The sequence below is a fragment of the Ursus arctos genome, unplaced genomic scaffold (genome assembly GCF_023065955.2).
Source record: "Ursus arctos isolate Adak ecotype North America unplaced genomic scaffold, UrsArc2.0 scaffold_27, whole genome shotgun sequence".
In the NCBI taxonomy this organism is placed as follows: Eukaryota; Metazoa; Chordata; class Mammalia; order Carnivora; family Ursidae; genus Ursus; species Ursus arctos.
Genome location: NW_026622952.1, coordinates 6,165,059 through 6,186,843, shown reverse-complemented (window position 1 = coordinate 6,186,843; position 21,785 = coordinate 6,165,059). Strand labels below are relative to the sequence as shown.

At 35.3% G+C, this 21,785-nt stretch overlaps 1 protein-coding gene across 1 annotated transcript in view; it reads left to right on the top strand.

Annotated features, from left to right (window-relative positions):
* LOC125283696 (A disintegrin and metallopeptidase domain 3-like) overlaps positions 1-21,785 on the top strand; it is an 86,695-nt gene that overhangs the window by 30,421 nt on the left and 34,489 nt on the right. The window contains exons 5-10 of the mRNA XM_057303369.1: positions 1,083-1,159; positions 1,630-1,807; positions 9,992-10,057; positions 18,621-18,692; positions 18,927-19,093; positions 20,186-20,267. Of these exons, the coding sequence (XP_057159352.1) occupies positions 1,083-1,159; positions 1,630-1,807; positions 9,992-10,057; positions 18,621-18,692; positions 18,927-19,093; positions 20,186-20,267 (642 nt within the window). The remainder of the gene's footprint in view (positions 1-1,082; positions 1,160-1,629; positions 1,808-9,991; positions 10,058-18,620; positions 18,693-18,926; positions 19,094-20,185; positions 20,268-21,785) is intronic.

The window sequence follows — 21,785 nt, the reverse complement described above, 5'->3', positions numbered from 1 at the left end:
TGTTGTTCCAATGACCATTTAGCTTTCTTATAGCTTTCAATGTTATTCTGTTGAGGTTTGTTCTTCTGGCTCTGCTGGACTTCTGCTATTGCAGCCTGTGGTGGTAAGAGGTACTTACCTGGGCCACCTTGTACTGCTTGGTGGGGTCTGATGATGAAGGATCAATGGGATGGACAGCATTTCTTCTGGCTGTACTCCAGCCACCGGATGTCAGTGTGTCTCTCACTCTATTTTTGCTAGTCCCCCTTCAGTGAGGAAAGTTCATATCTGGAACTGATGGAAATAATATGTATCACAGCTAATAACATATAATAATAACATAGAAACAAATCTATATGAACAAATGTGATGATACTAAAGTTTTCATAACACAGCATTAGCAAAGGAACAGGACTGACTGCAGATATCACTAGACTTTGAAGGGAAGAGAAGGGACTATTCACTGAAAAAGATTATTAGGGGAGAGCCTGGGAAGATTAATACTGTGAAAGTCCATGGGGAGGAGAGCTGGAACTAAGGATGACTTACTTAGTGAGATATTAAAAAGAAAAAAAAGACATTCCAGTTAATATACTTTTGGGTAACTTAAAAAAAAAACAAGTGAAAAGTTCACATTTGAAGTCAAATGAATGGCGTGAATTACATGAAGTTAGTAGTTATAAATATACATTAAAGAAATGTGGCTGAGAGAGAAAAGATGCAGATAAGAAACTTGTTTGTCAAATATTTAGAATTAAAGCAAGAATTGTTTGGGGAAGGATAGGAGTCATAACTATTCTTAGGCAAAAATATTTAAGAGGAAGAGATTGGAGATAATGAGATATCTTGTAGACAATATTATGGTAATGGCTAAGTCTAAATGTTTACTGATATCTAGGAAGTAAGGATAAACCAAAAACTTTATTTACAAATCATTCATGCACTTGATGTGATGAGTACTGGGTGTTGTATGGAAGTGTTGAATGACTGTGTTGTGCACCTGAAGCTAATATTTCACTGTGTGCTGAACTAACTGGAATTTAAATAAAAAAGTAAAAAAACCCAGATCATTCATGAATGTATCTTTGTATACTCCTGTTTAGCGCCAATGCTTTTATCAAGGATATGCCGCAGAGGTTCCAAAATCAGTTGTGACACTTAGCACCTGTACTGGACTCAGGTAATGGCATATTCCAGAGATGTACGTGATTGGAAATCTTATGTGACCCATTATGTTTTAGAAACATCTTGAAAGATAGAGTGAAGACAAAGAAAATAGATTGTGTTTCTTCTCATATACTTTCCTTTCCTCCTCCTCATCTTATCATTCTTCCTATTCTCTTTGTCTCTATCCCAGGCTGGCAGTCACAAAACTTATGCAGGAAAAGCTTCCATTGGTATGAAGAGTGTTCCATGTCTTAGCCACACTAGCACCACAATGACTTGTAAATGTAATAATAGAGAGAAGAAGCTGTAAAATTGTGTTTGAAAGTTTACCCAAGGGAGAAGAGATGGTTCTTAGATATTAGGCCACAAAGACTACTGTTAAATTTTTATAATTTTTTTTAATTTAAGATTGATTTACATTTCTCAATGGGTAGCCTATGTTAATTATCTGTTTATTTCTTTTTTATGTGTTTAAATACCTAGGGGATTATTGCTGTTGCAGAACGTCAGTTATGGCATTGAGCCATTGGAATCTGCAGCTGCATATGAGCATATGCTTTATAAAATAAAGAATAATAAAATTGATTTTTCCCCTGTACAAGAAAATTATCCTATGCCCCAACTGGTAGATCGGTCCTACAGGATTCTTGTGAAATCGGAAGTAAGTAACCACTTCTATGTTGTCTTCACTTATGCTATCTTTGATCAGTTTATTCACATTGGAATTGTTATTTTTGGAAAACAAATTTAAGTGATATTATATTAAAATTATATTAAAATCTTCTGTTCCAAGATATTTATTTTAAATATAATTTTATGTTTAGTCATATGATGTAAGAAAATGTAATAGATATACACACACAATTAAGAAATCAAAATTCTCTCATTTTCCTAATTGCAAGTATGTTGATGCATATATACGTATTTGCACTGTTTTTCAATTAACATTCTACTAATGTTACACAAGTACTTGTGGCTAAAACTTCGGCGAGTAACATAACTTTTCTGTGTGAAAATTTTTTTACTTCTAAAAAAATAATAAAAATAATACCTAACTCATACAGTTATTTCAAAGATTAAATACGTTTATAAATGGAAATTACTTAACATAGTATGTAAGCAAATAAAGTGACCAGTAAAAATAGCTGTTATTATTTGCTTACCATATTTTCTAATGTAGTGGATCAAAGGAATTGGAAGTCATTATGGAAGGTTGGGTACAAAACAAAATGAAGTAATGAAGTAAAATAGAAACAAAAGTTTCAGAACCAAAGAAAAAACCAGGGATATCATTGCAGGAATGGGGATAAGTCAGTATTGATATATGTTTGTGAATTTTATTTTATGAAATAATTTGAAAATTGCTTTTCATCCTGAATTTGATAGGCTTAGCTCTCTAAGTTTAGTTAAGCATGTTTCACATGACTAGGGCTTTTACGAGCATGAATAAAGAGAATGAGTATCTTCAATATATCAGATTTTTTAAAAGAACAGAAAAAATAATGTAAAGACATATTTTAGGCATATTCTTACATTCATGAAAGTAAACACAAACTTATAAACAAGGTGAACACCTTCATTATAATTCAGAGTTGAAAAATAGAACAGAAACCAAACAAAATATTGTAAAGGGCTTATCTACTAAAAGCATATTAAACACATGCATTTATCACTCTTGTCCCTTTTTAAAAACTCACTAAATGAAAAGGGATTTTTAAAATGGCATAAACACACAAACACGAACAGAACAGGAGAGCAGAAACAACAACGGACATTAAATATCAGATAGCTGATTTAGCCCCTAAAAAGCAGAATCCTGACCTGGTAATGGTAGGAGTTAGTTGGACAATTAAGTAGTCAGGGCCAGGGTCCCCAACAAGAAAACAGGGATCCAGGACAGCCAAGACAAAACTGGACTAACATCCTATTTTATACCTTAGATAAGACTGCAATAGCATCCCATTTTGCACTTCTGTAAAAATGACTTTGGCAAAACATCCTGAGATGCAACAATTGACCATAAAACATTTTTTAAAAAGATTTTCTTAATTTATTTATTCGACAGAGATAGAGACAGCCAGCGAGAGAGGGAACACAAGCAGGGGGAGTGGGAGAGGAAGAAGCAGGCTCATAGCAGAGGAGCCTGATGTGGGGCTCGATCCCATAACGCAGGGATCACGCCCTGAGCTGAAGGCAGACGCTTAACCGCTGTGCCACCCAGGCGCTCCTGACCATAAAACATTTGTCACTGTCATGAGCTGAGGCAGTTAAGACGTGAGTCTTCAGATGTCAGCCCCCAAAGTTCATCAGCACATAAACATTAACCTGATACGTAGATAGGGGCATGATCGAAACCCTGATTGGCATGCCTTAGCAGTCAATCTGCAGGGGACCCACACTCTGGTTACCTAAAATAGTTCTGCAAAAGAGCTTATAAAAAACCCTCGATTTGAACACCAAAATGGCAACCCTCTCGGGTCCCCTCCCTCTTTGGGAGCATTGTACTGTTGCTCAATAAACTTTGCTTTGCTGCCCATCACTCTTCATCTGGTCTACCTCTTCATTCTTTGAAGTGGTGCAGCCAAGAACCCCAGGCACTAAAGGAAAAGAAATCCTGAAACAGTAATTGGAATAGGCTCTGGGAAACTTGACATATACTGCAGTACTATTCAGATGTTTCTTGAATTGCAATAGGAAGTGATTTTAAAGGTGGACTTAAGATAATTGGTTGAAATAAGTTGTGTATTTAGCAATCTTATTTTTCTGTCCTAACGAATTGTTTCTGTTGTAGACTGACAGATCATTGAAGCCTGTTTTTCCTTGGGGAGTCTATGAAATGGGGACGCCAGTCACAGATGTTCTATTGTATTTCCCAATAGAAGAGGAATACCATACTGAAACTAGTGTGTTTAATTTACACTTGGCACGTTGGATACTGGGAACCAGACTTACACATTCTAGGAAGTGTATTGAAAGACCCCTCTTCAGGAAGGAATTAAACCAGCCAAAAGAATAAAAACTATTCATGTTGACAGTGTTTTCCCTACTTACAACCCAGACACATTGCTTTCTCTGAAGACAATAGTCCATAAACATATGTGGCCATAGAGATGTTGGAATAAGTTGTTAAATGTTTGATTGTTAATATGAAGGCGCACTAGACATAGGATGAAACAATTTAATATGGAAGATAGAGACATGAAAAAATCCAATTTTTAAAGTGTGAGGTACCAAAAAATACAGAGGGCGAAGAAAACAAAATGGCAATATCCTCCAAGGAGTAAGAGAAAATATTTCATCCACAAGTTTAAGAATGGAGTGCTATTTAAAAAATAACACTCAGCAGATAAGTAGTAGTTCTTAGACATTTAAAAGTATGATAATAAAAAAGAAAAAAAAAGAAATTCCAGAAATCGCACAAAAAGTAAAGTACAATGACAAATGATAGGGAAATTTGAGAGATAAGAAAGTTAAGTTAAAATAAGAATTTGGGTAATACAATAGGAGATCCCAGTATGAATAAACAGGGAATTGAATTGAATGAATCACAAAATAATCCAAGAAAAATTCTCAGAATTATTTAAGGTGAGTTTCTGAACTGATATTTTAAAAATCTGGTTTCTTATATATGGTCAAGATGCAGAATAGCATGAAATTTCCCAGCAGCAATAGTGGAAGTTGAAAGGCAATACCACAATTACGTAAAGTGAGGCAAAGTAATTCCAGTCTGTAAGTCTGTACGAAGCCAGAGCTACATAACTGAGATTTTTTTTATTAATTTTTAAAATTTCTTTTCCACCTAATGTGAAATGTTCTTGCTCCCAAATAAAACAAACAACAAACAGAAAAAAACAGACTCTACTCACATCCTGATTGAAGATAGTAGCCAGATGCAGTCACAACCAAATTCACAAACAATAGCTGCCAAATATCGTGAACTTTCAACCAAATGAAAAGATGGAAGAACTGTGCAAACAGCTGTCCTCAATCTGTATTTTTCATGACAATCACTATTAGGTCAACTTCCACCAGATATTGAAGCAAAAATTCCAGCTGTCAGTGGCTTAACAGGTTTATGTCTTGCTCATGAAAATACCAAAGTGGATGAAACTCTCCTGGTTGACTCCCTTCCTAGCTCTGACTCGGGGACTGCAAGAGTCCCCTACTAGATTATTTGAATTTAGTCAGAGTAAGGGGAAAAGTGTGTGTGCATCCCCACCTCAATACAGCTGAGCCTAGATAGGTGTCTCACTGACATCTTTTCTCTTGGAGAAGGGAACAGACTTATTTTTAGATAATTGACCATTTCTTATAATAAAACAAAAGTCTAATAAAAGTCACTAATCCCCACCCATTGTTCAAGAACGGTTTGACTTGAAAGTCTACGTGTATTCTAAAATAATAATACTTGGAAATGAATAAACATGGATTATAAGAAATATAAATATAAAATGTAAGATAGAAAAACACAAAATCCAAAGTGAATAAAAAAACTTGTATATTCATGTAGTGCCTCACAGGAGCTACATATTGTTCTAAGAGGTTTACATATATCCATATTTCCAATTTTTCAAACAATTCTAAAAGTTAGTATGGTTGTCCCCTTTCCAGATCAGGAAAGAGATTTAAGGAGTTTAAATTATTATCCTGGGGCGCCTGGGTCGTTCAGTCGGTGAGGTGTCTGCCCTTGGCTCAGATCATGATCCCAAGGTCCTGGGATCAAGCACCACATTGGGCTCCCTGCTTGGCGGGAGGCTGCTGCTCATTCTTCCTCTGCCTGCTGCTCCTCCTGATTTGTGCTCCCTCTCTCTCCCTCTGTCAAATGAATGGATAAAAAATTTTAAATAAATAAATAAATAAATAAATAAATAAATAAATAAATAAAATATCCTGGGAAATTCTCTGTTAAGGTGTAGCATTAAAACTCAAATCCAGGTAATCTGACCCCAGAGATATGTTCTGTAGCAGTCTAATGATCTGTTTAAAAGATCCTTGGAAGACCTCAGGAAATAAATGTAGGAGAAAAATAAAGCTATTTTAAAAATGAAAGCTATTGATGAAAAGACTAATGAATAACAGAATAGACACTGTGGTAAACCCCAATATGTGATATCATAGATTCAAGAGTAGAAAGCAATTATATAAAAATGATGGCAGAGAAAAACCTAAGAATGTGTGATGGGAAATTTTTTGTCAGTTTGGCTGGGGCATATCGCTCAGATAGTTGGTCAGGTTTTATGGGTATTTCTGCAAGGGTGTCTTTAAATAAGATTAACATCTAAATCAGTGGACTTTGAATATAGCAGAAATGTCCTCCATAATGTGGATGGACTTCACCCAATGAGTTGATGTCCTAAATATGACAAAAGGTTGGAACTTTCCACAGAATTGTCCAGCGAACTACCTTCAGACTGGAAATGTAGCATAAGCTCTCTCCAGGTTTCCAGCCTACTGGCCCATTCTGTAGATTTTTGGGCTTGCCAGCCTCTATAATTATGTGAGCCAATTCCTTTTAATAAATCTAGTTGTAACAAATTATAATAAATGTTCTATTTTTCTGGGGAATCCTAACTAATGGAGTGTGAGAGACTGATAAGAGAAATTCAAGATGATTGAAATTGCCATTCATGAGTAAAATAGCACCCCAAATATTCCAGGTTATTAAAGAATAAATCTTTATTGAATAAAAGAGTCCTGAATTTGAAAATTTTCTCAAGAAACCCTGATAAAAACTAGGAACACTAAGATAGTGTGGTTAATATGCTGGACTTCAGAAATAATGAATAATTCTATAGGAATCTTGGCATCAAAGAAAGTCAACCTCAAAGGTGGAAAAATTCAGACTGGCTTTAGCCTTTGCCAAAATGAAGTGCTTATAAGATAGTCAAGAATGTCTAGGGGATGTAGAGAATGGCTTCTTTGGGGTGTATACAATATCCTAACTTTTTTTTTTTAACCCAGTCCAGTTGCCATTATGGTATAAAAATATTCTTGCTTTTTCAAGAATTCTGACTATGGGACTTTGAGGCATTATTACTTAAATCAGTATAAGAAAAGAGGAATTAAATAAAACAATTTAACATGTTAATGTAGAAAGCCATAAGATCTGATCAGTAATTCCAGAAATTTCATTTAGCAAAATTTGATACCTATTTGTGATAAAATCTAGGATTAGGAAACTTCTTTTATCTAATGAACATCTATAAGTATCTATAGCTAACATAATGAATCTAAGTGACTGAATGTTTTGGCCCTGTTATGGACCACATGCTGTGTTCCCCAAATTCGTATGTTAAAACTCTAACCCCCGGTAGGATGGCATAAGGAAGCCTTTGAAAAATAGAGTTAAATTAGGTCATTTGTGAGCATAGGGCCCTCCTGATGGGATTAATGCTTTTATTTAAAAAAAAAGAAAGAGATAGGGATCTCTCTCTCTCTTTCTCTGCTTTGTCCTGTGAGCATAAGAAAGGAAGATGGCCATTTGCAAACTAGGAAGATTGCACTCACCAAACACCACATCTGCTGATGCCTCGATTTTGTGCCCAGAACTGTGAGAAATGTGTTTGTTGTTTAAGCCACCTAGTCTATGGTATATTTGTTATAGCCTGAACCGACTAAAACAGACCCTAAATTAGGAATAAGTCAAAGTGTCTGCCTTCACTATTTCCAGTCAGGGTTTTACTAGAGTTTCTGGATAGTACAATAGGAAAAAGAATAATAATAAATGGCATACATTTTTTATTTATTTTATTTTTTTATTATTTTTTTTGGCATACATTTTTTAAAGGAAAAAAATAACCTTATGCTTTTAGTGATCTAATTCTGTGTGTAGATCAGAAAGAAACTCTTCCAATGCTATCAGGACTATGAGTGTCTTGCAAAGTCACAGGAAACAGAGATATTGACATGGTTAAGATGTTCATTTTCCCCAGTTGATCTGTAGGTTCCGTGTAATCCCAATTTTCATAATTCCAGGAAACATTTTCATAGATATTGGTTCTCAAATTCATAAGGAAATGTAAAGATCTTAGAATAGTCAGTTTTTAAGAGAACAAATGGAGGACTTACATTACTTTTCTTTAAAGGGCCAGACAGTATATATTTTAGGCTTGTGAGGTATATGATCTGTTGCAACCACTACCTCTACCTTTGTAGCATGAAAGCAGCATCAACAATACATAAACAACTAGGCGTGGCTTTGTTCCAGTAAAAGATTTCTTACAAACAAGTGGCCATACCTTGGATCATTGTTTGCTGACCTCTGCTGTAGAGATATATACTGTGTTATTGGTGTAAGTATAGACATGTAGATCGGTGGAACAGAATAGATCAGAAGGGGACCCACATGATATTGGCGGATTGATTTTCCACAAAGGTGCGAGGGACTTTAAAAGGCCAAAGAATAATCTCTTCAAGAAATGTTGTTGGAAGACTGGACATCTGTAGGGAATAAAATGAATCTTGACCCTTAATTCACAAAATTGAATTAGAGCGTAGACTTAAATGTCAAATCTAAATATAAAAGTTCTAGTAGGGAACTTAGGAGAAACCAAAACAATGAGCCATAAGCATGTGAAAACCTGTTCCACATTAATCATCAGGGAGATGCAAATTAAAATCTCAGTAAGATATCAGCACCGACCAACAAGAATGGAAATGATGGAAAAGAAAAACCAAATATAGGCAAAAATGCAGGACTGTTGGCACTCATTAATTCTTGGTGACAATGCAGAATAATCAAACTCCTTTAGAAAGCCATCTGGTACTTTTGTATTACTTTACACACCCACAATTATCATACGACTCAGAGATTCTAAATATTTCTCAAGAACAATGAATGTAACTGCACAAAGTTCTGTACATGGGTATTCATAGCAGCTTTGTTTATGAGAGCTAAGATGTCCAAATAATCCAGAATATTGTTGTTGACAGAAAAAAGCTGAAATAAAACAAAAGCATTTATTGGTGTCTCAGAATTACAATTCATTGAGCACAGATTTCATAGCAACCCAATTGTGTCCCCCTAGGGAACAAAAGTGAGGGTTTTCTTTTAAAGACAAAAGGGGATGCTTGCATATGTTGTTAACAAAGATTTTGATTGTTGTTGGCAGACAAGTAAATTAAGTTAAACATAATTGATTCCTAAGGCTGTCACGAAACAAAAATTTGTTACTATACAAGTTGCAGGTAAGTTTGTGCAGAGTCCTAGGAATATTTAAGGTTGGGCCCAGTTCTGAAGTTCCTGGTTCTACCCAGTGAGGATTTTTAAATGGCCTACTTTACTTAATGGCCTCCCAGTTCCATTTTAAAACCCCTTGACGTAAGTGACCCCATTTTATTCCACCTTTCACATCATTGACAGGTGAATGTAGGAACAAAATCTGGTATTTCTAGAATGGCACACTACTTAGCAATAAAAACTAATGAATTACTAATAACCACAACAACATGGGTAAATGCTGAGTGAAAAAAGTCAGGTATAAAAGAGTACACCCTATATGATTCCAGAAGAAGGTTTTGAGAGGAAGGAAACGTGGGTTCTCCCTCCAGTAACTTTTTGAGGATTCTATATCAGGAATATAGGTAAAATCTTCTGATTTGTTCCTAAAATTTGTATTTGGAATCTGCTTATTTATTCAGTGGGCATTGATTCTCTTATTTTCTTATTATCTATATCTTGATGAACCTGTATTTTTTTTATGTATACCTTTCTTTGGGTATGTATGTATATATGTGTGTGTATGTATATGTATATATACACACACGTACATAATGTTCATGACAATTACAAACAATTTAAGAATTTAAAAAATGTTTTATTTCACTCATGTCCTCTGTTTCACAGGAAAAGTCAGATGTTGCACTATTGAAAAGAGTTCTGAAAATACAAATTGTTATGGATAAAGCCTTGGTATGTATTATTGATATATGCCATCATATCTTTGTGTTTAAGTTCAAAGAGAATATGAAAAAACTTGCCTTGTTTGTAATATAGATATTTCCCTCTGTTCACAATATGTATTTCAGGATAGCAAGACATAAAAAAATGTTATCAGTTGCTTTTACATTGACATACAGGGACCAAGAGAATCCTTGCAATAATGTTTGACTCTGTATGTATGCAATTTCTACTACGCTATAATCTTTTGGATTCCAACTAGCTATAGATACTTCTGAATCCACTCCATATCATGGTGAACTCTTTCCTTTAAATGGATTTCAATTTTATTTTTTTAATTTATTTATTTACTTCTAATAATTTTTATTTTGTTATATTAGTCACCATACAGTACATCCCCAGTTCTTAATGCAATGTTCCATGATTCATTACTTGCATATAACACCCAGTGCACCATGCAATATGTGCCCTCCTTAATACCCATCACCAGCCTATCCCAATCCCCCCCCCAAAGCCCTTAGTTTGTTTCCCAGAGTCCACAGTCTCTAATGGTTCATTCCCCCTTCTGTTTACCCCCCCTTCATCCTTCCCTTCCTTCTCCTACCAATCTTCCTATTTCTTATGTTCCATAAATGGGTAAAACCATGTGATAATTGTCTTTCTCTGCTTGACTTATTTCACTTAGCATAGTATCCTCCAGTCCTGCCCATGTTGCTGCAAATGTCTGGTAATTGTTCTTTCTGATGGCTGAGTAATATTCCATTGTATATATGGACCACATCTTCTTAAACTAGTCATCTGTTGAAAGGCATCTTGGCTCCTTCCACGATTTAGCTATTGTGGACAACACTGCTATGAACATTGGGGTGCATATGGCCCTTCTCTTCACTACGTCTGTATCTTTGGGGCAAATACCCAGTAGTGCAATTGCTGGATCATACAGTAGCTCAATTTTTAACTTTTTGAGGGACCTCCACACTGTTTTCCAAAGTGGCTGTACCAACTTGCATTCCCACCAGCAGTGTAAAAGGGATCCCCTTTCTCCACATCCTCTCCAACATTTGTTGTTTCCTGCCTTGTCAATTTTCGCCATTCAAACTGGTGTAAGGTGGTATCTCAAAGTGGTTTTGGTTTGAATTTCCCTGATGGCTAATGATTTTGAACACTTTTTCAAGTGTCTGTTAGCCATTTGTATGTCTTCATTGAAAAAGTGTCTGTTCATATCTTCTGCCCATTTTTTGATTTATTTGTTTCTTTTGTATTGAGTTTGAGAAGTTCTTTGTAGATCTTGGATATCAGTCTTTTATCTGTAGTGTCATTTGCAAATATCTTCTCCCATTCTGTGGGCTGCCTCTTAGTTTTTTTGACTGTTTCCTTGGCTGTGCAGAAGCTTTTGATCTTGATGAAGTCCCACAAGTTCATTTTTTCTTTTGTTACTCTTGCCTTTGCAGATGTGTCATGAAAAAAGTTGCTGTGGCCGATGTCAAAGAGGTTACAGCCTATGTTCTCCTCTAGGATTTTGATGGATTCGTGTCTCACATCAAGGTCTCTCATCCATTTGGAGTTTATCTTTGTGTATGGTGTGAAAGAGTGGTCAAGTTTCATTCTTTTGCATGTAGCTGTCCAATTTTCCCAGCACCATTTATTGAAGAGACTGTCTTTTTTCCACTGGATGTTTTTTCTTGCTTTGTCAAAGATTAGTTGCCCAAAGAACCAAGGGTCCATTTCTGGGTTCTCTATTCTGTTCCATTGGTCTATGTGTCTGTTTTTGTGCCAGTACCATGCTGTCTTTGTGATCACAGCTTTGTAGTATAGCTTGAAATCCGGCAATGTGATGTTCCCAGCTTTGTTTTTCCTTTTTCACAATTCCTTGGCGATTCAGGGCCTTTTCTGGTTCCACAAAATTTAAGGGCTGTTTGTTCCAGATCTTTGAAAAATGTCATTGGTATTTTGATTGGGATGGATTTCCATTTTAAAACAAGCTATTTTATTACTCAATTAGAGATCCTTGTTGTAAATATTATCTTTTATGTGATGATTTTATGCTGTATAATTGCTTGGGTTCTCTAGTGTAAGTTCTGTATTTCAAAAATGAGATTTATTCATTGGAAAGTCCATTTAATTATGGAAATTCTTGTTTATACGGTCAGTTTGAGCAAAGTCATATGAGTAGCAAGTTAAACAATCAGATTTGTCCTTTATCACTGATATTTTTGCATAAACTGTGTCAATGATTAATAATAATGTCATGATTTTGTTCATAAAAGGAAATATTTTTAAAAATAAAAGGAAATATTTAGATCTTTAAGTAATTAAAAAAATCAGTAACAGTAAAGAATAGACAGACAAGAAATAATAAAGAAAAACACACATAGTTTTATATTCAGGTGAAAAATTATATGCAGAACTGTCCTGTTTTTTAATGTATACATGTGTATATTCATATGCCTTTGTTTTATATATGCTATTTTATAAGTTATTTTATAATGTTTTCCCACATATGAATGAAATATATTATTTCAATTTAATTTTGAAGTTCACATTGTGTCCAATTAATATATTTAAAATCATTTAATCTAATTTACTAGCTAATTTACTAGCTCTATCTGTGTTCCTTTCTAGTCTTTGCTGCTTTTGGTCTTTTTTCCCCCACTCAAAAAGTCCCCCTTAGTATTTCTTGCCGGGCTAGTTAAGTGGTTATGAACTCCTTTAGTTTTTATGTGTCTCGGGAACTCTTTATCTCTCCTATTCTGAATGACAGCCTTGCTGAATAAAGTATTCTTGGCTGCATATTTTTCCCATTCAGCACATTGAATATATCCTGCCCTATGCATCTGGCCTGCCAGATTTCTGTGGACAAATGTGCTGTGAACCTGATCTGTCTTCCCATGTAGATTAAGGACTTTTTTACCCCTTGATCCTTTCAGGATACTTTCTCCATCCCCTCACTTTTGATCTGCAGGTTTCTTTAGGTTTAAAATGAGTCTCCTGTAGGCAACACAGAGATGTGTCTTGTTTTTTAATCCATTCTGACACTCTATGTCTTTTGATTGGAGCATTTATTCCATTTACATTCAGAGTGATTATTGATAGGAATTTAATGCCATTGTATTACCTTTTAAGTCATTGTTTCTGGAGATTTTCTCTGTTCCTTTCTAGTCTTTGTCACTTTTGGTCTTTTCCTCCCACTCTTAGAGTCTCCTTTAATATTTCTTGTAGGGCTGGTTTCATGGTCATGAACTCCTTTAGTTTTTGGTTGTCTAGGAAACTCTTTATCTTTTCTTCTATTCAGAATGATAACCTTACTGGATAGAGTAGTCTTTGCTGCATATTTTCCCCATTCATCACATTGAATATATCATGCCACTGTCTGCTGGCTTGCCAAGTTTGTGTGGCAAGATCTGCTGCTAGCCTTACTGGTCTTCCCTTGCAAGTTAGGGATGTCTTTTTCCTTGCTGCTTTTAGGATTTTTTCCCTACCTCTATATTTTATAAATTTTACTACAGTACATCTTGGTGTTGGCCTGCTTTTGTTGATTTTGATGGGAGCTCTTTGTGCCTCTTGGATTTGGATCTCTGTTTCCTTCCCCAGATTAGGGAAGTTTAGCTATTATTTCCTCAAATAAACTTTCTGTCCCTTTCCCCTCTCTTCTTCTTCTTGTACGTGTATGATATGAATGCTATTACACTTTATAGAGTCGCTGAGTTCCCTAAGTCCACATTCATGATCCAATATTTTTCTTTCCCTCTTCTTTTCAGTGTCATTATTTTCCATTATTCTAGCTTCTGTATCACTTCTTCATTCTTCTGCTTCCTCCATCCTTGTGGTCATTACATTCAGTTGGTTTTGCATTTAGGTTATGGCACTTTTTGTTTCAGCCTGACTTGTTTTTAAGTCTTTTATCTTTGTGGAAAGGTACTCCCTGGTGTCTTCTATGCTTTCCTCAAGCCCAACTAATATCCTTATGATTGTTGCTTTAAGTTCTGGGCCAGGCATATTACTTATATCTGTTTTGATTAGATCCCATGGCCTTTTCTTGTTTTTTTCTTTTGGGATGAAAGAAATCTTGGTATTTTGTCTAGGTGTCTGTCTTTTTCTCTGTGTTAGGAAAGCCTGTTATGTTTCCTGCTTCTGGGAGTAATGGTTTTGTTAAGAAGAGGTCATATACTGTTCCTGGCCTGGTGCTTCAGGAAGTATCTCTAGTATATGCTGTGTGCACTCTGCTGCTATATTTTGGCTGTCTTTTCCTCATGTCAGTCCTCTGCAGTTTCTCCTTGCCTACAGTGGGGAGTGTTTGGACCTTGTCCAGAATGTGACCAGTTCTAACTGGGTGTGCTCTGGTGTTCCTGTTAAAAGAGGCCTGACGATATTTCCACTAGAGCTGAATCTTTACAGCACTATGATCAGAAGACTTGGTGCAAATTGAGGTTTTTGCTCGTCTTCTGGGGTAGGGGACCTCTGCTGTCAGGCACACTTGCCCTAGTTAAGAAGCACCTGCAGAATGTAAGCAGGCATGCCTTGTTGTAATCGGCTCAGGCGTCCATTGTTGATGGGGCTATGCTGCTCACTGAAGTCAATCTCCGCTGATGGGTATGAGAAAAAAGTGGTGCTGACCCTCTCCCTTGTCTCCAGAGAGGTGAATTCTCACCCACTGCCATCCAGGAAGCCCTCACAGAGGAGCAAAGTCTTCTCTTGTGTGTCAGAGGCATCCCTCAGATCCCTGCCTTCTCCCTGTCTGTGTCTGGGTTATCTGCCTGCCAGGCAGTGCAGTGCACCTGTGTTTTATCTCAGACACACTGGATAAGTTTCAAAATTCCAAACCTCTGGAACTTGTTGTGGTACAGACCTGTACTGGTCCTCTGGGAGAGAGCCTTGTTAGGCTGGGGCTTATGCCAGTTTGTCCCAAAGGGGCAGTCACACCAATGCATAGGAACTGGGAGTTTAGAGTAACACACAGCAAAAAGCCTGAGTCCAGGTTAGCCATCCTTGGCCGTGTCTGTGCGCCATGCTTAAGGGGCAGGGGGGAGCACAATGGCACCCATCAGCTCTTTGTCTCTGACAGGCAAAGGCCCCTCCCAAATACACTCCAAAAAGGGGGAACGTCTCTCCCAGTGTATCCCTGGGGATCTTCAGATTGCAGCATCAGCTCTTGGCATCTAACCTCCTTTTCCACAGGAGCACTGCAGCACCCACTGGGCTCCACAGGACCCACAGCACAGAGCTATAAAACTCCAGTCTTTGAACTCTGTTGGTTGTAAACACTTAGCATAATCAGCCTCTCTTCTTTTCCCAGTCCATGAATTTGGGGGAAAGTTTTCCTTCTATAATCCCCTGTGGACCTCTCTCTCCCACTCTCTCTCTGCCTGTTTGTCTGTCCATCTTTCTCTCTCTTTCCTCTCTCCACAGTCAGGGCTCCCTTCTCTCTGCAGCACCCATGATTCTTTTCTCCCCAAAATCATGTCTCCACACCTCCGACTCTCCATGATGTGACCTCTTGTCTCCCTCCAGTTGTGCAGTTTGTTCTGTCAGTCCTCAGATCCATTTCTTGGGTGTTCAGAATAATCCAATATTTATTCAGCTGTGTTCCAGGAATGAGGCAAACATAGGGTCCTCCTACTACTCTGCCATCTTAACTGACCCCGGGAGCATTTAGATTTCGACTTTTGTTGTTACAGGAGGAATAATACTATTTGGCCTAAAACTGAGATCACAAGTAGTGGAATTATGCTTTGCCACAGCCACTCCCATGAGCTTGCTAACATTAAATCTAGACAGCTTATCTTCCTCTCCCCACTTAGCTGGATACCTTCTTAACCATTCCAATAACAACAGAAGGCATTTTCAATGCAAATGACATCATTGGAAACAAAAGAAAACAAAACAAAGAAACCCAAAACAATGACAAAAAACTCCAAGAGTTCCTTAAAATATGCCATGATTAGTATTTCTTCTCTTATGTTTAGTTTATCTGTCTTCAATTTTAAAGTGTGGTTCTGTAAACAAATATTAATAGGCTTTTTTTTCTCTGAAATTCAGTCAGATAAACTCTGTCTTTCCTTAGAACATTCAGTTGAAGTGTGTACACCAAAATTACTGGTAACAATGGATGTAGGTTAAGTGCTGCTGTCCTATTAGTGTTCTATTTCTGCCACCTGTGATTTACTCCTCTGTCCCTCCTTTGTTACCCTTGGATTAGTGGGTCATTTTCAGCATTTGTTTTTATCTGCTATATTGTTTTTTTCTGCTATGCCCCTTTATCCCCTACCTCTTACCCCAGTGGCTTCTCTAGGGTTTCCAATGCACATTCCTAACCTGTTACAGTCTAGAATTAATGTTATACCACTTCACATACAATGCAAGAGCCTTACAACAGTAAAGTTCCATAGAACTCCTTCACGATGTTAGTGTGATATATTTTTACTTCTTCATATGTTATAAACCACAAGATGAATTATTTTAAGATATTCAATTGTTTAAAGAAATTAAGGAAAGAAAAAAAGCATTTCATTCGCCCCCCCCCCCACATTTTAACATTTCCCAAATTCTTCATTCCTTCTTGTAGGTCTGTGTTTCTGATATTTTTGTTTAGCCTGTTGATGAAATCTCTTCAGCCTTTGTTCATATGAGATTATCTTCATTTTATTTTCATTTTTTAAAAGATTTTGTTCATTTGAGAGAGAGAACGCACAACCAGGGGGAGAGGCAGAGGGAGAGGGAGAAGCAGACTCTCCACTGATCAGGGAAGCCCAATGAGGAGCTTGATCCCAGGATCCTGAGATCATGACCTGAGCTGAAGGCAGAGTGCCTAACTGACTGAGCCATCCAAGCACCCTTTATCTTCATTTTTTAAATGTCTTATTTGGAAATATTTTCTAACTTTCATGAAAGTTGTAAGAATAAGAATAAGGAAAGAACACCTATATTCTCTTTTCTTAGATTTACTGTTTAACATTAATCCTATTATCATGTGTGTTCTCTATTTGAAAGCAAGTTGTAAATTGTATCATGGAGTTTTTATAGAGTTATCCATGTAAGTAAAAATAACATCATTAAAATACTTTTTATCAAGTATTACTGTAAGTATTTTTATCAAATAACACTAAGTATTACTATATCTGAATTTCATTGTGGTTGGACAATGTGATCTAAGTGACACCTATGTTTTATAGTCAAAAAACTGTTTTATGGCCTAATATGTCAATTTATATAAAACCTCCATAGATATTTGAAAAAAGTTGTCTTGTTTTATATAAGCTTTTATATGTACATAGTATATCTAAAGTTTTATTTAATTTGAAAACTCTTGAATTTATTCTTAACTTGTCTGCTTGATCTATTAAAGATTAAGAGACCTATGTAAAAAGTCCTCACTATGACAGTCAATTTCTACTTACAATTTTATTAAATTTTGTTTTATACATTTTGTTGCTCTGCTATTAGTTATAGTCAAGTTTAGAATACTTCCATCTTTCTTGATAATTGAATATTTTATTAATGCACTGTGATAATTATTATGTGCACTTTTTGATTTCAAGCCTTTTTCATATTAATGTAATGATCATATAACATATGCTTTTTGTCTATTATTTTCCTGGTATATATTTTCATGCTTGACTCAATATCTCTATGTACTCATAATTTAGAAGTTTTTAATTTAATTTGTGTATAGTGGATTTTTAAAAAAAGTTTCTGCCCTTTACCTAGTATTTGGTCTGTTGATAATTTGTGATTATTGACATATATGGGTTTATTTCCATAGTCGTATATTTATATTCTTTTGTCTTGCTTTTCATGTGTTCAGTTTTGCAAAGGATCACCTTCATTCATATCACCCATGCTGCATTGTGTAAATATATAATATAGTTTATTGGGAAGGGTTACCTACAGAGAAATAACAAAGTATAGGAAGTCTGTAAGGACCTAAGAGAATAGCATCTCTTTTGTCCAAATCAGAAAACCTTATCCATTACATTTTATTTTCTGTTAGTAGTTTTGGCAGACTTGCTGAAGATTACTGAAGATAAAATTTGCCACTTTTTATGTTTTTTGCTAACACTCAGAAATGTGTACATACACATAATTAGAAATTTTTAGAGAAAATATTATGACTTCTGTTCCTTTGAATGAAGACATATTCTTGAAATTACTCGCTGTAATGGTCCTCAGAGCTCTGTGTTTAGAAAGTACACTGCTTATCCAGGATATATAGTCATCTCTTAGTGGGATGAAGACAAATGATGGCAGCATACTATAGAAAAAAAAAAGACATAGTAGTTTAGTTTGTTGGGCCTTGAGTTCTGGTTTTTATTCTCAGTAGTTCTGCAATCTTGTAAACTTAAGTTTTGACTCTTAATTTCTGTATGTGTGAAGAGGAAGCTAATCACAACCTTCTTATTTTGAGATTATTGATTAATATATAAATTCTCTAGATTTATATCGGAAACTTGCTAATACTAGGTAAATCTTAACTTTTTTCTCCTTTGGGTTGAGCACTCCATTAACATTTTATATCCATTTAAAGTGTGATAGTTCAATAATTTTCACTAGCGATTAAGAAACAAAATTTGTCTTTCAGTTTGATTATATGGGCTCAGAAGTGGCGGTTGCAGCTGAGAAAGTTGTCCATATCTTTGGTCTAATCAACACGGTAAGTGTTTACGTTTCATTTAAAGAAACTTTTCCTATTAATGCAGTAATATTGTTTGTATAAATAGCATATCCAGTTTTTAAAAAATGTAATCCTACCAACTGGTTTCATCATCAATGAATGAATTTCATCTCCAAAAGAGAGTAAATTGAATGTATTATCATTATGTATAGAGATGTAGTGTTATATTTATGATTACCTAAATACTGTATATTATGTATCTTCTATTTGCAGATGTTTTCCCAGCTCAACATGACAATTATACTAACTTCTTTGGAGCTCTGGTCAGATCAAAATAAGATTTCACTTAGCGGGGATGCAAATGAAGTACTACAAAGATTTGTGTCATGGAAAGAACAATTTTTGTTTCAAAGGTCCCATGATATGGCATACTTATTAATGTAAGTACTGTATTTGTATTGACATAGGGTTTGTCAAATTATTTCATATGTTAGCTATCAAGATTATATACAAATTGTGTTATATGTAATGACAAGACACTTCAAAAAAGGATTACATGCATTCTGTGTTGACAAAATGCAAAATATAAAATTCTGAAAACAATGTAAGACACTAAGTCGCAGTAAGTCATTATTCTCCACTAGCCTTTTTATCTATGGAAATGTAAGAAACTTGAAAATTTGGAAAGCCTTGAGATAAACAGGGGAACCCAATGGTTTTAAGGATTTTTCTCAGAGGTAAATAATTGAAACTATCATTTGAACTTTAAACACAATGTACATTAGTTAACAGAATGCAATAATTGCATATAATGCAGGTTAAAATACAATATATCAAATTAGTAATGTGGTTACTGTCGGTATAGCTATACTGACACGAGGTGTAGCTATTTAACTACTTGCACTATTTTTTTTCCCAGAGTCTTTATATAGGTTTCTGTTGATAGTTTGATTGTTGAGATGGAAATAATAAGAATTCTGAAGATCTGAAGAATATGCAATAGATTTATAAATCTATTGGTGTTTCCTGTGGAATTTAGGGTCAGTTCTGGGGACTCAGGGGCTGCAATAACTAAGGACTGAAATGTATGAGGACACTTGTTGCGTTCTAGCACTTTTTTTCTTGAGGAGTCTACTGAGTATTCTGTCTCTTTGTATTCCTGTCCTCCAATCCAGCATTTTTTACATGCATTAGGGGTTCACTATGAGCAAATCATGGCAGTAAGCTATCCTGACTTGTACATCTTCAAATTATATCTATCCAGTGGTGACAACAGTGGTGATTGTTTTGGAGTGATTAGGCACTGCCGGATTTTGGGCTGTGTATCCTATAATGTTAAAATAGACTTTAGAACTTAACTTTTCAGGAACTGTGGGAGATTACCCAAATACGAAATGATTGAAAGCATGAGATGTGATATGTAATATTTGTATTAAAAAAATAGCTTTATTGAGAAATCCAATTCTTACAATGTCATCAAGTTAGTAATAATTTAAAATGCATTTATTCAAAAGAAAAATTTTATTATTTAGTTACAGGGACCATCTTAATTATGTGGGAGCAACATATCATGGAATGGCATGCAATCCAAAGTTTGCTGCAGGAATTGCTCTGGTATGCATTTTATTCCCATCTATTCACTAATTAATATCATGTTTTGAAACAGCCACTTCAAAGAAGAAAATATGTATAGTATATCTGCCATGACGTTTTGACAAATTTTTCTAAGAATATTCTTTTTTTTTTTAAGACTTTGAAACTCAAATGTTATAATTTTAAAAGTGTTTTGCTATTGTGGTAAAATGCAAATAACATACAATTTACCATTTTTACCAGTTTTAAGTGTACAATTCAATAGTGCCAAGTATGTTCACATTGTTGTGAAATAGATCTCCAGAACTTTTCATCTTGCATAAATGAATATTTGTACTTTTTGACCAACTTGCCCCACATTCCAGACAATCTAGCCCCTGGAATCCACCATTCTACTCTCTGTTTCATATCATACAGTGAGTATGATATTTTTAAATTCCACATATAAGAGAAATCATATTATAGTTGTCTTTACTGTCTGTCTTGTTTCACTTAGCATGATTTCATCCAGGTTATCCAGGTTCATCCATGTTGTTGCAATTGGCAGGATTTCATTCTTTTTTATGACTGAATAATATTTATCTATATGTGAGTTTATTTTATATGTGAATATTCATATGTGTGTGTATATATGTGTGTGTATACATATATATACATATGTATGACATTTTTAATCCATTTATTGGTCAGTGGACACAGGTTATCTCTGTACCTTGGCTTTTGTGAGTAATGTTGCAATGAACATGGGAGTGTGAATAGCTCTTCAAGATACTGATTTCAATTATTTTGGATATAGACCAGAAGTAGGTATCTGCTGGATCATGTGGTAGTTCTATTTTTAATATTATAAGGAACCATCATACTTATTCTCAGGGTGTTTGGACCATTTTATAATCCCACCAGCTGTTTACATTTTGTATTCATCACATCTTTACTCACACATTGTTTTCTATTCTTGTTGTTTTTAATAGCAGCCATCCTTAGTGGTATGAGGTGATAGTCATTGTGGTTTTGATGTGCACTTCTATGATTACTAGTGATAGTGAACATCTTTTCATATGCTTTTTGTTTTTGTATATTATCTCTGGAAAAATATCTATTCAAGTTCATAGTTTGGTTTTTTCTTTCTTTCTTTTTCTTTTTTTTTAACCATATAATCCAGCAGTTGTCCTCTTTGGCATTTTCCAAATGAGTTGAATACTTATATCCACACAAAAACCTACAGATGAGTTTATAGCAGTTTTATTCATAATTGCTAAAGATTGGGAGCAACCAAGATGTCCTTTAACAGAGGAATGGTTAAGCAAACTAGAATAAATTGATATAAAGGAATACTATCCAATGATTTTTTTATTTAAGTGAAGCATCAAACCATGAAAAGACATGGAAAAAACTTGGTGCATAGAGGTTAGTGAGAAAAGCCAATCTGAAAAGGCTACATACTGTATGAGTCCAACTATATGTCCTTCTGAAAAAAGAAAAACTACGGAGATAGTAAAAAGATTATAGGTTGCCAGGGGTTAGTGTCTTGCTGTCAGC